The sequence below is a fragment of the Vidua macroura genome, chromosome 6 (genome assembly GCF_024509145.1).
Source record: "Vidua macroura isolate BioBank_ID:100142 chromosome 6, ASM2450914v1, whole genome shotgun sequence".
Lineage (NCBI taxonomy): Eukaryota > Metazoa > Chordata > Aves > Passeriformes > Viduidae > Vidua > Vidua macroura.
The window spans coordinates 34858622-34875473 of NC_071576.1; the positions used below are offsets into that span (position 1 = coordinate 34858622).

Sequence of the window (16852 nt, forward strand, 5' to 3'; positions counted from 1 at the left end):
CACCTTGCCAGGCAGTTTCTCTAACAAATGTGTGATGGGAAATAAGGAGTCGTAGATACAAGTAATGATGGCATGAGAGCTTTCTTGATTTGAACAATGTAACACATTTAATAAATCCTTCCTACGGTCCTACAGGCAGTTGAGTAGAGATGGAGACTTTGGGGATCTTCTGGTTCCTAAAAAAAAAACCCAACTTGTTATGGCTTCTAAGAATTCTTGATCTCACCTTTTTTAGATGAGTTGTTTCTTTGCTTTGACTGTACAAATTCAATGTTAATTTAGGAGCTTGGTATTGGAAGTAAATCTGGACTCTTTTGTATATCAAATGTCATGATTTTACAGAGCTTTATAGTGTCTTCTTAGTTCTTCATGGTCCATTTTATGTGGTATTCTTGATTATTAACTTCTTAATTAACTTCTGTGCAGCTAATAAAATTGCTAGGAAGAAGTTAAGATGGTCTTAATAAATGACTGATCTGCCACATAGTGAAGGGGCCGGTTTGGAAAAATTCCCGGCAGGGATCTTTACAGCTATCTATACATGGCCTGAATTACTTATGGCTTCATCATTAATACGTAACTCTTCCTTGAATTATTAAAATGGCCGTCTTGAGCACTGACAATTATTAGTGATGGAATTTTGAGCAGCAGTCAGCTCTAATAACCTAAAAGTACAGTTTTGATCAGAACACTGACAAAACACGTGTTTCAGACCTTTGTGTAATCCAGGACTAAAAGATAAATGAGTTGTCTCTTACCCCACTAGAGGGGAAGACTCCATGAATTGAGAGTCTGTGGTAACCCTTTAAATGTGAATTTGACTGAGTCTTAATTCTTCTGCATCATCTAGTGCAGTATAAGGAAAAATGGAATATAAGCAAAACTGAAAACCACCTTTACCTACTCTGAGATGTTTTATAAGACTTAACTACAAATGTAATAAATACACATGATCTAGTTATCTAATAATTTTTGTTGTAGATTCTGTTCCATTACTGTTTTCTAGATAGAAGTGTTATTGTTTCAATCTCCGTGCTTGTGTCTCTCAACTATGAAAGCTTGTTACATGAAACCCATTTTTTAATTTAATTTGGACTCTTTATTTCATATTTGAAAAGATATTTGAAATATAACTCTGAAATTGTTATACTGCTTATTTCTATCCAAGTTTAACGTTGAGCTATATTCTTGTGGCTGCCATTATTTATTTGAAGGATTTGGTTCATCTTACCCAAAAGATGGTGAGTGGTGGTTGAGTTCTGTAGGATTTGTCATTTAATATGCAATCTAGGTCTATGTTATTTAAGAGCTTTTATTATTTGCTCTAGCAGCAATCAAAGTAGATCATATATAAAATTCAACATGGCATTGACTCTCTAAAAAGGCATATTCATTGTATTTTTTTGAACATTGGAGTCTTCAGAAATTAATGAGACTTAATTTTTCTGAAACTTTACCTGTACTGTGCTTACAATTATATGGCACATCACGTTGCCTTTGGGAGGCACAAAACTTCTGGCATCTGCTAGATAGAAATCTGATGTATAACAGGGATTTCTTTCCTGCTGTGAGACTCTGAGCATCTAGTTTAGAATACTTTGAAAGAAAACAGCTATTGTGGGCAGGATCTTCTTGTGTTATTTTAGGAAAATCAAATTTTTTGTGTAGCAGGTTTTGTGGAACAGGTGCTATCTTTTGTTAAGAGTAAAATAGTTGGCAAAATGGTGCAAGCTTTTGTGTTTGTGATTCCTTTATCAGGCTTGACAAGAAAGTCTCTTTCCTTATAAGTGGTATGTGGTTAGTTTGTTTGGGGTTTTTCTGGTTTTTTGTTTTTGTTTTTGTTTTTGTTTTTTTCTTAACCCTCAGTCAGGTATGAAGTAACACTATTTTTCTCTTTCCATTGAGTCTAAAGCTCTTGGTTTTGCTATGCCACCCCAAAATATCTTACAGTGAAAAATGACCCTGTACTTTAGTTTGTCTGTGGTTTGGGTTGGGAGAAGGTTGTAGTTTGTTTTTTCTTTGATCAGCATCAGAATAAAAATAAAAGCAATAAAGGAGCTATGACCAATTCTTTGTTGCTGTGGAAATCATTGTGACTGCCCAGGGCAAAAAGGAAAAAATAGTGGCTGGGGAAATACATGGGAGCAAAACCTGGTTTACTCCAACTGCAAATACCAGTGCCAAACATAGATGGGGTTATATATCTCTGTACAGTGCATAGAAGAGTTTCTTTTCTTAATTCAAATTCTCTTGGAAAGGCAAACAGGGCACATATTCATTTACTGTAAAAGTCCTTACATATAGGGCTCATGTTTTTGTTTACCAGTACACTATCTACTTCTACTTTTTTTTCTGTTTGTGTTGATGTCAAGCTGCAGCACTTAACAAGACACACAGTTTTTGGTTTCATTTACTTTGATGTTTCTGGTCTGTTAATTTGATTCTGGTGGCTTATTTTACCTAGGATGAGCCTCACTATATTATACCTGCCCCACACCCAGTCTGGTGATGATACAGTTATCTTTAACTGGGCATTGCCCTGGGAGTAAGGCAAGAGATGCTTTGAGGCATTATCTTCAGTCTTCCAGGTTCAAAGCAGGAAGATTTTTATCAGTTACACTGTTGTAAGATTGAGGAAGGACTAACTTGAAAGGATGGAAAAGGGGCTTGATGTGGAGTGGTAAACATTAAGTAAATCATAGAAGGAATGCAAAATGGAAAGGTGGCAAACTAAATGCCATGATTGATGCAGGATTGATATAATACAAATATCAAAAGCAACAAAGCACGTGCCATGACTTAAGTGAATGACAGTTTTCAGAGCAGAGTGTGGCAATACTGATTATTTTTGTTTGCACTAATAACTGATTATTTAGACAGGTAGGTGGGATTTTTCAGCCCTTGCAGTGAAGATTGATTAAATTCAAATTAGAAGTTGTCAAGTAGTTAGGAATCCAAGTACTGAGTTAGTAGAACAGATGCCCAGTGTCTGAAGCTGGGGTGAAATAACAGACTCTTGTCCTTGGCTAGATGATTTTTTAAAATTGCTTTTGTGCTTAAAGAGAACTGCTCATCTAGAACTTTACAAGACAATTATGGTGGTATGGTGGACCTCTGGTGGTATTGTTTATATAAAAAGCAATAATCTTTCAGATTAAAATATTATAATTTATGAAGGCAGTTGAATGGTTTTGAATATCAAAACTTTTATGTAAGGATAGACATATACACTGGTTACTTACTAGATTAAAACCAATTTAGAAGCAGTTGCTCACTACCTTTTGATAATTAAACAGATGTCATTTATTTGGGATGGATATGGGAGTATGTTCAAAGGTCTATGTAGAAAATAAATATTCACTTTCCATTATTTCTATGGAAAATATCCATGCTGTAGTCTGGAATTTGGGGTAATAGGTAAGTTACTATTTTGACAAACTTCATATAGGAACAAAAAATTAACTACTTTGAAGTGTTCTAACTGAAAACATGTACACCTTCATACCATAGCTAACGGTAAAATTTTGCCCTTTGGCAATAAATCTCCTAGCAGTCTACCAAGTAGTCAAATTCTGATGACGTTTTGCTAACTGGGATTTAAAAAATCCTGACTGAAGCAGTAGACAAATACATCTTGATCTAATGATGATGTAATTTCATCATGTTGGTAAGCCTTTGCATGTGAACTACTCTGAGCGTTTTGAAAAAAAGTTGTATGTATTGGATGTAAAACTGGGAAGCACACTGAAGATAACTTAGCTGAGGAAACCATCAGAGCACTATTTTAGTTAAATCCTGAGCCACTTAAGTTTTCCAAGTTTTGTCTGTGTAAGCTCATCAGCCTGTTGCTGTTGTCTGTTGATTCCCTTAACTACTGTGGGAATATGAGTTTGTACAGTGTGAACTGTTACATGGTTGTCTCTGGATGTGGTGATGAGATATTTTGGTCTTTTGGAACAGGGAAACTTGCTTCAAAGAACACACATTTATCTTCTCTCCATGTCAGAATGAAGATGTATTTTGGATTTGTGTGCTTGAGTATCGCTGTGTCTTTGTTTGTTACTGTAACCTGGTCCAAATAGAATATATGGGTGACTTTATTTTGTGAAGAACTTACTAGTCTCTTTTTGTGTGTGTTTGTGTGCAGAGAAGTTAGACATTTATGTTGAGTGGGCAGACATGCTATTGATCATATTTCTTGATTTGCAGCATAATCTTTGGAGTCTCCCATTTGTTCACAGCTTGATAAAACTGCAGGCTTTAGAGAGAGCAAATACATTCTTAAGCTTATTCAATGTGGTGCTGTTCCAAGTATCCCACAGAGAATGCTGTGGGAGACAGGAATGGGAGAGAGTCACTGGAGTAAATAAAAATGCTAGGTATATACATATGTATTGAATCTTGAGTATTGAAATTCTTTGTTAGCATTTATGTACTGTGAGGAAGCTGTTCCTGTCTCACAGAGTTTAAAAATTAGGATTTTGGAGTTCAGACGTATTATCTCCAGTCACACTTTGGAGTTTGTGTCACCAACAGCAATGAACAGTTCTGTCAAGTTTTCTACTGACATGAGTTGAGGCTTTTCTGAAAAATCTTTTAATTTAAACCAACCAACCAAAAAAACCCAACAAAAAAGACAACAACAAAACCAAATCAAATCAAAAACTGCAAAAGAAAAAGAAAAGAAGGGGGCAGAAAAAGATTTTGTATTAATGAGAAGCTGTGCTGTGCTTGCCAGGGAGCTAACTTTCAATAGAGAGCCTCTTTAAATAAGTGGGTGAATTGCAAGCATGACATATCCTGTGTCCATTTCGTAGTTTGTGTATAAACAATGGGAATTAAGTGTTCTGTTTGTTTGCAACCTCTGTTAACCAGTTTTGTTGTATCCCACTGCAGCAGTGCAGTACTTACAGCAGCAATATAAATGCAGTAAATTTTGATAGATTCAACGATAAGTTGGGTGGCAGGGAACTGTAGATATGAAAAAGTGTAGTAGTTCAGTAAACTTCCCCTGAAATAAATTCCTGATGTGTTTTCCTCAGCCCAAGGAAGCAGAAGTTATATGTCCAAGTAGTATATTTTAACTTTTGTGACTAGAATTTCATAAGTTAAAAATTAAAAAGTTTAGTTTCCAGGATCTCTATTCAGTAATGCAAAACCATGAAGAATTTAACCCATTTAATTTTTTTTTAAGAGCTGCTTGCCCAGGAGATTTTTCCCTAATAGTTAATGCACATTTTTTTCCTGAATAGAAAAGTGTATTTGTATTGTCCAGTATCTCCATGCTTGCTCCTGAAACTTTTTTATTGACGCAGTTAATATATACACCTTTAACCAAGGGTTTTTATTAGTTGTGGGAAGATTCCCCGTGTTATCTACTAGTTTAAATTTTAAGCTTCAGTATTAACTGTGTACTACACATTGCATTGAAAAACCAAAAGATAATCAGCTAAAGCACTTCATTAAAATCTTATCCAGTGAGGAAAAAGCCCTGACAAGTGAGCTTTGTACTTAAGCCTGCGGCAGATGTAAATGAATGTTGAGAGAGAGCTGCTGTGCATGCTGTTTGTGCCTCCTGAGCTATGTTGGGGATTGTCTTGTCACAATGGTGGCTCTGAGCACAGCTGTGGTATTTCCCTGGATGGTTTGAAGTGGTTCCTCTGAGGGTAGAGAGCTTTATGAAGATATTTTCAACATACCAGTTTTTTTTTGTTTGTTTCACTAGTTTTAAGCATCTAGTTTGAGGGATTTAACTTGCGAAGATCCAAATGCAATCAAACTTAAAGTTCTGTGAGTCTGAAGAGAAGCTGCTGCAGGATTATATTGTGTTAAAAAAATATTCAAAATCCATGGTATTAGCAGGTTGTGCTCTCACAGAAATGGCAAAGTTTGGAAGCTCTGATCTTGTTAGGTATTTCTGAGGGGATTGCTTGTTACCTTGTATCAGCAGAAAGCAAAGCTGCAAGACATACAGCTGAGAGGTGTATATAATTTTTCTTCACTTGCTCCAAAGTGAGATTTTTCTTTTGTTTGTTTAAGCTAATATTGGAATATTGCATGTTTTGCATCATGACTTAAGAAGGGTTATAAGCTAGAAGAGATGGAGAAAACTGACAGATCATTTCATATGAGATCAGTTTCAAAATCAGGTTCCTTGCATTCAGATCTGAAATATATTGAACCTGGCCTTCAGGAAAAATTACAATGCTTATCTCTCTGATCAGGCCAATGTTGGGAGGAGGGTACTGTGAAAACATCTTATATGAGTATCATTTGAATTATAATCTTTGGCTACTTTTTAAAATTATGTATTTTGGAAGTAAGTCCAAATGGTTTATCTAAGAAGTTAGTTTGCAGTCCTTTGTTCTTACACTGAAGCATTTGTTTCTAGCTTGTAGAATAAATCTCTGCCTCACATTCCTTTTTTGAGTTTCCTAAGTTAACTTAGAAGTTTCCTTAGTTAACTCTGGCCACTTCTTTCAGTCTTTGTGTTTCTTTTCAAATAGACATGGGCGTCTCAAAATAATTTTATTCCGATACTTGGCTTATCTCTGCTGTAGCTAAATGTTCTTAGATGCTGATAGTGAGTGATTTACTGATGGTTCTGTTGGGGGTGGGGAAGAACTGAAGAAGCTGGTCATTGCAAATTTTTCATGTGGTTATTCTCTAAGGGGAAAAAAGGCTTACACTGTCCTTCTGTTGTGTCAATGGTGGCATCTTGTAAATACAGACTCTTTAATTCAGTACTCCAGTTACAGTATATATGCTATGTAAAATGGTACTAAAGACAGCTGTGTAGCTAATGTCTGCACTGGTGACACATTCATGAGTAATCACATTTTATATTTTGACACTGATGTCAATTCAGATGTCTGAATTGATCTCTATGATAAGTTAATGAATAGAAGCTGCTGCCAATGGGATGAAACATGAGGAAATTTTGACCTGCTTTTGACCTTTTCTTTAATAGGTAAGTTCAGTTCTACACTCTACGAGACAGGGGGCTGCGACATGTCGCTTGTGAACTTTGAGCCAGCTGCAAGAAGAGCATCCAACATCTGGTGTGTGTGAAGGCCAGTCAAGAGTGATGATTCTTGTCTTACTGCAATCCAATATTTTATTTTAATTTTAAAAGCTTATTTAGTATGGACTACCAAAAAAATCAATGCCATCTATTAATCATATACTTTTACTTTTGTGACTCAAGTGATTTTTACTAGAAGATGACATTAAGTTAAATATTATCTCAGAAAATGAGTACTACTATTAGCTTAAGCAATACACTTTCAAACTGAGAACTTGACAAATATATTTTTTGTTGGCTTACAGAAAGTCTTTGTTAAAGAATTTAACCCATTTTTGAGAAAGTTAGGTGGCTGTTGACCATAATGGCTATTGAACTTCCAGTTGTGAAGCCATTGTAAACTGATAAATTTATTCTCAAGTTCATAGATGGCATCAAACAGTAAATGGAAGTGTGAACATGCCTGAGATTAAAATTTGACTTGCAGCTGAAATAGCCAGCTACATACTGGAAAGTTCATCTGCTGTTGGAAAGATACCCTTTCTTTCTCTGAAGGGATAGGCGGCAGAAGAAAGAAAAGCAACCCAAAACCTCCTGTGGCTTCCCACCTGCCCCCAATCTACTTCACTATGTAGAATTTCTCTGAAGCTATTGCGCCATGCTGAATGCTGTAATTCCTACCACATGTAGGTGGAATAGCTCTTGGAATTGTGGAGTAATGAATATGAAACATCCCATCTTCAAATCTTTCTTGCAAATGCCTTTTGTAGAATTGAACTTTGACAAAAAGTTCTGCATTCCTTCCACAAAGCTGCCAATCCCTGCCTTTACTGCTTGCATGTTCCAGATGCAGTGGCTTTTCTGATGGCTGCTGTTTTGAAGTTGAATGTGCTAATGGAAGGAACAAACTGGACACTTCAGATAATCAGATCTCGGCTGTAGAGAATACTTGAGTTTGAGTAAAGTAAAGTTGATAACAAAGAATGTTTTTATCTTAAGGCAAGGATCTGAAGGAAAGTTGCATAAATTTGATACAAGTCTTACAACCATGTGATTTACATGGAAAACAAACATCCAAAAGCTATCCAAAATTGGGGAAAAAAGCAATGGTTGGATATGGACTCTCATACAGTAAGAGAAATTTCTCTTCATCTCTAATGAATGGAAATTGCAAAGTAATTTTGCTCTTCTTACCAGAAGTTTAAGTTAAGTTTTTCAAAAGCAGTTTAAGTAGCTCACTTTACTTGTGCTAAGTATGTACTGTTTTTGGCAGTTTTGGGATCTTGATAAAAACAGTATAGAATTATGCAAAACTGCATGTGAGCACCTAATGGCCTCTGCACTTCTTTAGAGAGGTGATGTATCTTTACAAATCACTAGCTAACAGCTTATAAAATTTTTGTTTTTCAAGTGGAATGATGGCTATCATTGTAGTTCTTTTTAGATGATTTAGGCACTGAGTGTTGAGAAAATGTTAAGTGTAAGATTAAACAGTCTCCTGGCTTACTATAGCTGTGGAATATACCACAATACATGAGACTAAGTAAATACTTGCATTTATAGTAAGTGACTGAAAGAAAAACTGAAAGATATTTAGATAAGATTCACAAGGTATCAAAATTAATTTGGGACACTAGAAAATTAGAGTGACCTGTTGAAATAAAATGTAGTTTATAATCTGAAGTATTTTCCCTGTTCTTATAGTGACACGGACTCTCACGTATCGAGTTCTACCTCAGTTCGCTTTTATCCACATGATCTAGTAAGTTTTTCTTACTTATTTTTAAAGCATGCAAAGAATCAGAAGACTAGCCAACTTCATAGCACTGATTAATCATTTGTGTGGTAGTTCTCTGTTCTTATGAAAGAATTTTGTCTGGATTAATGAAGAGAAAGTATTTTGTATTGTAGTGTCTTCATATATACATGCAAATTAATTTTCTTGCATAACACTTTAAAACTTAGTTGATTTCCTCTGGTCTAAAACCCAGTGATTTAAAAACACTCATAGAAATTGTTCTAAGATACCTTGTAGAAGTTTCCAAAGATAGTGTGTACAATTTGGACAGTTTTCCTTCTGTGCGTTACTGAGGTTAGCAGGCAGCAGAAAGACTAAATATTGTGTTCTGACCAAAAGGAACTTCACTTGAGTAATCTCCCTGAAAGGAATTTAGAAATCTGTCATTGTAGTCTGCTGTACAAAATTTAAATTTATATGCAAGGAGTGACTTGGAAAACAAGGCAGAAACTTACACTTACTGTTTAGTAAGTGCAAATAGCTTTATAATTCCTTAGTTTTATGTTCTGAAACCTTTGGTGTTATTGTCAAGTCCAGACATACCTGTACTCTTAATTCTGAAGTCATATATTATGTTCTGAAAACAGTGCAAATGGTCATGATTCTTAAGCTGGCAAACCAAAGAGAAGTATGTTGAAGTACCTAGTGATAGGTATCACGAGGGAATAGAGGTAGAAGAATCACGAGGGAAAATGAAATACAGCTTTAGGATTTGGCAGAGGAGCAAGAGACCTCCGTGTGCCTGACCATGCTTTTGATCAAGAACGTGCTTTTTAAACATGATGTCTCCTAGAGGAGCTTGCTTTGCTTTTCACAGTCCCCCTCAAGCAAGTAGCCTTTAGAAAAGAGGCTGCATTACCTCTTCTGTGCTTTTGGTTTGCCAGTGTAGTTCCATTGGAGGGAATGGCAAATTTGTGACTGTAAAAGCTCAGCCCACACACCTAAATGGAAATTTCCACTGAAATTTATTATTAGTGCCATGAATGTTATGCTGATTCTACCTTTGAAGAAACAAAGTTTTAAAAAAAATTGTCAAAAAAGGATCTGTTTTCTGACACAGCTTACCTTAAATAGTATGGTTTATGTTTTTGAAATGCCTTTAGAAAGGGAGTGTTCCTCATTGTTTTTTCATTAGTATTTTTCTAGGAAAGAGAAGCTGGCTAAGCATAGTTAAGTACACTGATGATTTAAGGAGTGATGAATAAAATTTTCTAAATCAAGAAATTGAATGTTAAACTTAGATGATTGTAGGGAAAAAGCCCCTTTAAACACTAAATCTGTAGTTTTGACACTTGAAGGTGGCATGAGTATTGAAATTTTACTCTTTGCCTTACACATTTGTGAAGCTTTTTCATTAAAGGACATTTTAACAATTATATTGCCTAAGAATAAAGGGCAGTAGATCAAGATGTTTCTCAGCCTGTTAGAAACTGGATTAGACTATACATAGGTACTATAGTATCTTATTAGCATCGAGTACTCTCCTTTAGTATCTTTCATGGTTGTTAGGATTACTGTGATTTTCATGAGAACGCTAAACAAACTACAAAATAAGTAATAGTCGTAAATAGTACTTGACTGTTTAGGGCACAGCTTTTTCTTTGGTTCATTTCTGAGTGTATTCTGGATTCAGTGAGTTTGAATTTGACTGCTGGTGCACAAGTATATTGCTTTCTCATGCAAAAAGAACCATTCAGCATGGGTTTGCATGCAGATTAGCTGACTGTAAGAAATATGTTGTAATTTATTTAAATTAATAATTGAATTATTCTTGTAGTGTATGTTGTCCATGTATCAGTTTACTTGTCTTCAAATCTGAAGTTTTCAGAGTAAATGGGATGATGTGCTTGGAAGATGCTTTCATTTGAAATAAGGCATATGCTGAAATGCCAAAGAGTTGTTGTATGCAAACTGTTATTGCTGCTAGTGCTATTCATGTGCTGTGATAAGGACAGAAAAAGTAAAGCCTGTGACAGTGCTTAACATGTAATTCCTCAAAAGTGAAACTGAAAAGTTCTAGCAATTTTCTTCAAAGCAATTTTCAGTATCTATACAGTGATTTGATATAAAGGAGTTTTTTGTTAATACTAACTTTCTTTTAGCTTTCTCTTCCCCAGATCAGGTTGAACAGGCTGCTAACAATGGATACAGATCTGTTGGAGCAGCAAGATATTGACCTGAGCCCTGACCTTCAGGACCACATGCAGCCTCAAGAGGAAGCAGCTCAAAAAGTCAAGCAGTACTATCGCTTTTGGATCTTGCCTAAACTTTGGATTAGCATCAATTTTGATAGATTAACTCTTCTGGCTTTATTTGATAGGTGAGATCCTTGTGTGTTGCCAGACCTCAGAAAGCAAAGATGAAAACAGTTATTAAACTGTAATATAGATAAAACTATCCTTAGAGAATTATACTTATTTACTGTACTCTGAAAAATGAAAGAATAATACTGAATGTAGTTTTTCTAAAATAATGGAGGCTACTCTCATTTTTTTCCTGTAGCAAAAAAAAAAAGGAAACGGACCCTCACTTTGCCTGTGTGGGGCAGTAACATATTTGAATGATCAAGTAGAAAGATTCATTGCCAGTGTTTAAAGCTAGAGTATAGCCTTCTCCAAAAATGAATTGAAAGGGTCTGCAACCTGGCATGCACTTAGTCTTTTGGTAAACAGAAAGAATTTACCTGCTGTTCCAAAGCTTTTTTTCAAAGAGTCGTTTAATACTGTGACTTCTTGTCCTTGCTACGTTGACCTAGAAGAATAAAATTAAGATTATCCTCCTGTTGCCAGCTTTTGGAATATGTAGAGTATTTATATTTTGGTAATGAACATCCTTGAAATAAACAGGATAGTAGTGATTCTGTCCAGGGAGGAATACTCATAACTCTGTTCCAAAGCACAGGCAATATCGTAGGGAATTATCTGTATTCCTCTTGGCATATCTTACTCAAGCGAGAGTAATTTTAGTTTCTTCATTAGAAAATCATGAGTGACAGATTATATACACAGGTAAGTTATCATGCTTGTGTTTTTTTCTTAGGCTTATCATCATTTTGGATGGCTTTGAATATAGATTTCTGTTACAGACCATGCTTCTGGTGGAACATTTGAATTATTTCTAAAATTATCTGCTGAAGTTATCTTCTGCTGTTTAAAGTAAAATTCCATACAATACTAACTGCTTTCAGCTGTAATTGAAATTCTGATAGCTCCTAGCTTTGATAAAGGACAGTGTGCTAGTAGACTATAGAAGTTCAAATTTATTCTTAGCTACTTTGCTACCAGTAGCATAATCCTTGTTGATTTTTGACTCTAACTGCTCTTTTGCAGCATTTTCTAGACATAGTTAGCTTTAAATTCCTTTTTTTTTTCTTTTTTTTTCTCTCCCTTTAAAACAGGAATCGTGAGATCCTTGAAAATGTATTAGCTGTCATCCTAGCTATTCTAGTTGCATTTCTGGGCTCTGTACTTCTTATAGAGGGCTTTTTCAAGGATATTTGGGTCTTCCAGTTCTGCCTGGTAATAGCCAGTTGCCAGTATTCACTGTTGAAGGTACTTTAATTTCTCTTTACTTTCTACAAACAACAGATAAAAATCCAGTTGGGTGTTAAGGGTTAGTTAGGGCTTTAATGTGCATGCTTATCATTTATAAAGAAATTAGTAAACTTGGCCTCATGGGAAGTTTGATAGATAGTAATGCAAGGTCACATCAATAGAATTCTTCTGCATATGCTTGTTAAACAATCCTTTATTTATTGTTCTCATGCATTTTTTTGATTCACGAAGAGGAGCACATTCTTACTTGTTGAAAACCAACTACAACCTGAACTTGAAGTTTTATTGGTTTGGGTATTAATTTTCTGTAGTGTCTACACCTCAGAGCATTCATATGGGGCAATTATATCTAAACATCTTTTTAATCAGATAATTAATTTTTGTTAGACTGATAATGATTTATTGTAATCTAAGAATGACTGATTATTTTTTGATTTGACTATTCGGATGGAAATTTGATTTAAAATTAAAGTTCCTAAGTTTTCCTGTTGAAAAACAGTAAAAGTCCTGAAAATAAGGGGCTTTGGGATTTTTTTTAGAGTTTTGGTTTTAGACATCTACTCTTTAAGTAGATTTAATGTTTTACAACATTGTTCTATTTAAAGGCTGTAATGTGGCTTGACAACTGTAAAATTAATAATAGATATTGTTAAAAGAACCTCGACCAAGAAGGTGTGTGTGTGTAGGGAGGTAAACACACTTATCTGTAGATTGGGTAACTTTCCTTTTTTTATTTTGGTTTCAGAGCGTTCAGCCAGATTCTTCTTCCCCCCGACATGTAAGTCATGGGCATGTGCCACTGTACTAACCCTGCAGATGCAGAACTCCCACAGAGAATTGATCATTTTGGTTTGATTTTTCTGGCATTTCTCCTATGTTCCTTCTTACAGGGCACAATAGGCTTGTAGTTGTCTTAGTGTGTGAGAAGGGAATTGATATTGTTTCCCCCCGCTGTACTCTTTGTATTTCGCAAATCACGTCCTCCTGTTCTGAGCCTAGCTTTTGCTAGGGAGCCATGTCATGATAAGCTTTTTGAAGAATCTTTATTATTCTAGCAGTTATACTGAGAAGTATTCTTAATGTTGTAATTTGCTCTGCTAGTGTGAACTGACACAGCTTTAATGTTCTGTTTTAATCATGTAGATCATTCAGTTGTCCTAGTGTGCACACTGCTTTATTTTTTCACTCTAATAAGCTGAGTTTGCAATGCTGTAGTGAAGACTAATGTTTGAGCATGGAAATGTTAATTTCTAGTATTTAACAATATGTTTGTGCATCTGCTAGATTGCAAAGACAAAGTACTACCTTTATGTCCTAGATAAGATGTATAAAAGCATTATTCCTCTGCAGCAAGTCATTAATTTTGTGTAAGAAGTTGTATTTTGATAAACACTGATAGAGATTCTGTCCTCCCATCCAGCAGAAGCAGTATCTTGAGTAATAAACTTTAATCCCTTTTTCCTTAAAATTGATTTATTCTCAGTTGCTTACATAGCTAGTCAGAGCTTCTCTAGCATTTAGTACTGCAAGCAACATAGCATAAAATATAGCTGAGACTAAGGTATATATAGCTTAGTCTAACTTAATCTAACTGTTGTGTCTTTGTTGCATCAAAGCCACAAAAAGCACACACTGGTCCCACTCCAAGGCAATGCTTTAAGAGTTTTATGAAGAAAACTTTAGGATATGGTGAGGTGACAGTATATTAGTTGATGACCAGTGATTAATTTGGATTCTGAAGCTATCTGTAGCAGAAGAGTAAAAGTTACTTTATCTACCAAAAATGAACAAATGTTGGTGTTTTTGTGGTTTCTTTTTAAACAGGGTCACAATCGTATCATAGCCTATAGTAGGCCTGTATATTTCTGTTTGTGTTGTGGTCTGATTTGGCTGTTGGATTATGGCAGCAGAAACATATCTACAACAAGATTCAGGTTGTACGGAATGGCTTTCACCAACCCATTGCTGCTGCTGTCAGCCAGGGACTTAGTTATAGGTGAGTGGCTTTTTCATGGATTTGAGTTGTTTGCTTTATAACAGTGGAACTTTAGGGGAACATTTTCTCCTTCTGTAGCTTTCCTGTAACAAATGGCAGAGCTGCCCTCTACTAAAATTTTTCATTATCCAGTATCTTAACCCTTATCCTTGAACTTGCTTATCTAACTTGGACCTGCATATACTACCCTTCGCTAGGACCTAGCTACTTAGTAGTTAAAAAAACATTTTGGTTTGGACTCTTCCACACTCTCTGGAGGGGCTTGTGGCAAATGAGTAGGAGTTCTCTTAAGTCAGGTTATTTGTATTTAGCAATTGGCAGAACAGTACAGACACAATTTTAAAAAACATTATACACAGATTAAATCTTATTTAATGTGCTTCTTCTCAGAACAGGCCTATCAGCAATACCAAAAATACAGTATTAGAGCTGCATTTCCATTTTGAGGTAATCTTATTGTTTTCTGAGCAGCACAGTGCATTCAGAATACTGCTGACATTTAACTCCATTACCCCCCTGAACCTAATGCAAAAAACAAACAACGTAAACCCCAAAACAACAATCCTTTCTCCTGTTAGGAGAATAATAACAGCCCTGTAGTCTCAATCAGAGCCCATAGAAAGGAGAGAGAGACATAAACATTTGAAGGCTATCTTATCATGGCAACTTTGTGCATTGCTTTAATGGAGCAAAGTTATTTGGGTGATCTTCTATGGATCCCTGCTTCGGGTGGGGTAAGAAAATCTGTGAGAATTCATCTGAACTGAATGCAGTTGCTTTTCTGTTGTATCAAAATACCTGTGTGTGAAAGACAATAGCAGTTAAATGTTACATCTGCGTGCCCCCAGACCATTTTCTGTCCAAGTAAAATGAAAACTTGGTCTCAGTGTGGGTTTTTAAAAAATTTAATTGATTAATAAGAATTCCAGAGTCAAACATTTTGGGTATTAGTTCTTAATACTTGATTTTAGGAACATCCTGTATTTTATGCCTTATACTGCTTTCCCCTTCAATTTTCTCTGCTAATAACTCTGTATTTAAATGCCCAGAGGGAAAATGTCTAAACTGCATATTTACAAACATAAATTGTCCAGACATTTTCAAAGGTGCTTTTTTGAACAAATTCTTTGGTTCTCTTCATGTACTGGTATACTTGATTCTGTATGAGTAATAATAAAAGAAGCTAGAAGATACTTTTGACTCATTCACGATACAAAACTAGCTTCATTTCTCTTGATAATGCTTGGTCAGTTTTGGAAGTATTTTCTTCCGTTTTCTACCATGTGGAGTCATTGCCATAATGTATACCCATATCCCCATAAGATAATATATAAATATACATGTAGGTGGTGTGTCCTCCTGTGGAAGTAAGCTAATTTTAAAAAGTACTGAAGAGTGAGTCTTTACCAGTTTTAAAAGATGTGGTGGCATTTTTACCAGGCCATGTCCATCTTGGCATTAGCTTTTAAGACTACTTAGTTAAGAGTTTTAAGTGGGTTTTGATCCTTATGTTTTACTGTTCTTCTGAGGTATCTTGCAGCAGCATATGTAGTTTATAGTTCTTAGCAGTTCTTGCAATTAAAAAAATCAGATTACCAGAACAGCTTACTCTACTTAAAAAAAAAACCAAAAAACAAAACAACCCCACCCAACAACAAAAAACACAAATCAAATCCAGAACAAAACCCCAAAAAACAACATGATAAAACACCAAACAAAAATACCACCTCACCAACCACTGTGCATCCCACCCCACCCCCCTTGGTGATACACTTGCCCTTGGAGCATCTCTTAGTGTTGCTGAAGCACTGTTTCAAAAATCTTTGCGTGTACTGCAGACCAGGCTGGCTGCTGGCAAACCTACTCTGTGAGTTAAAAATCTTAGCTGCCTTTTTTCCTGTTACCAGACAAAGCTACTGGAAGAAACAGGTACAGGGCAAGGTGAACTTTGTGTTTTGATAATACAAATGTTGTCTCCTTGCCAACAGACAAGTGAGGACTAGCATAAATGCTTTATTTTGTGTCCCACCTATTGCACTTGATCAATTGCTCTAAATCTATTCCACATTTATAATAATTATTTTATCTTTTTGACCAGTTGGTCACTGTTACAAAACAATGATGTTACGGATTGTAAAAGCATCATAAATATTGGCTTTTTGCTCGACTAGTCTTTAAAAATTGTGTGTTCCCACATCTGTGTAGTAATTTCGTTTCTAATGGGCCCAAGATAGTTTGACTTACAAACTTTTGGGAAACAACTTTTTAACCTGTCGGTGACAGAACGCTTTATTTGCCTTCTGTGTTGGCTTCCTTGAGTAATGATTTGAAATAGATGTTTGACTTGAGAATTCTGATGAAGTATTTTCTTCAGGTATTGAGGAGCTGCTCTGTAGTCCCATACTTCCTAATTAGTGTCAGTAAAAAATACAGGATTCAGTGTTTTTCCCAGGCTTGCAACCTGCATGTTTTTAAATTAT

The 16852-nt window shown here is 35.5% G+C and overlaps 1 protein-coding gene across 11 annotated transcripts in view; it reads left to right on the forward strand.

Moving 5' to 3' along the window:
• The window catches only part of PCNX1 (pecanex 1), an 89414-nt gene that overhangs the window by 36309 nt on the left and 36253 nt on the right, over window positions 1-16852 (forward strand). For 6 of the 11 annotated variants that reach the window (XR_008437776.1, XR_008437777.1, XR_008437778.1 and 3 more), the window contains 6 exons: window positions 6971-7061; window positions 8729-8786; window positions 10925-11142; window positions 12220-12373; window positions 13122-13154; window positions 14201-14372. Coding sequence is in view for 8 of the 11 variants with exons in the window: in XM_053981614.1 (XP_053837589.1) it covers window positions 6971-7061; window positions 8729-8786; window positions 10925-11142; window positions 12220-12373; window positions 13122-13154; window positions 14201-14372 (726 nt within the window). In the remaining 3 variants the exon portion in view is untranslated. The remainder of the gene's footprint in view (window positions 1-6970; window positions 7062-8728; window positions 8787-10924; window positions 11143-12219; window positions 12374-13121; window positions 13155-14200; window positions 14373-16852) is intronic. The other 5 variants (XM_053981621.1, XM_053981622.1, XM_053981616.1 and 2 more) reach the window with 3 other exon arrangements.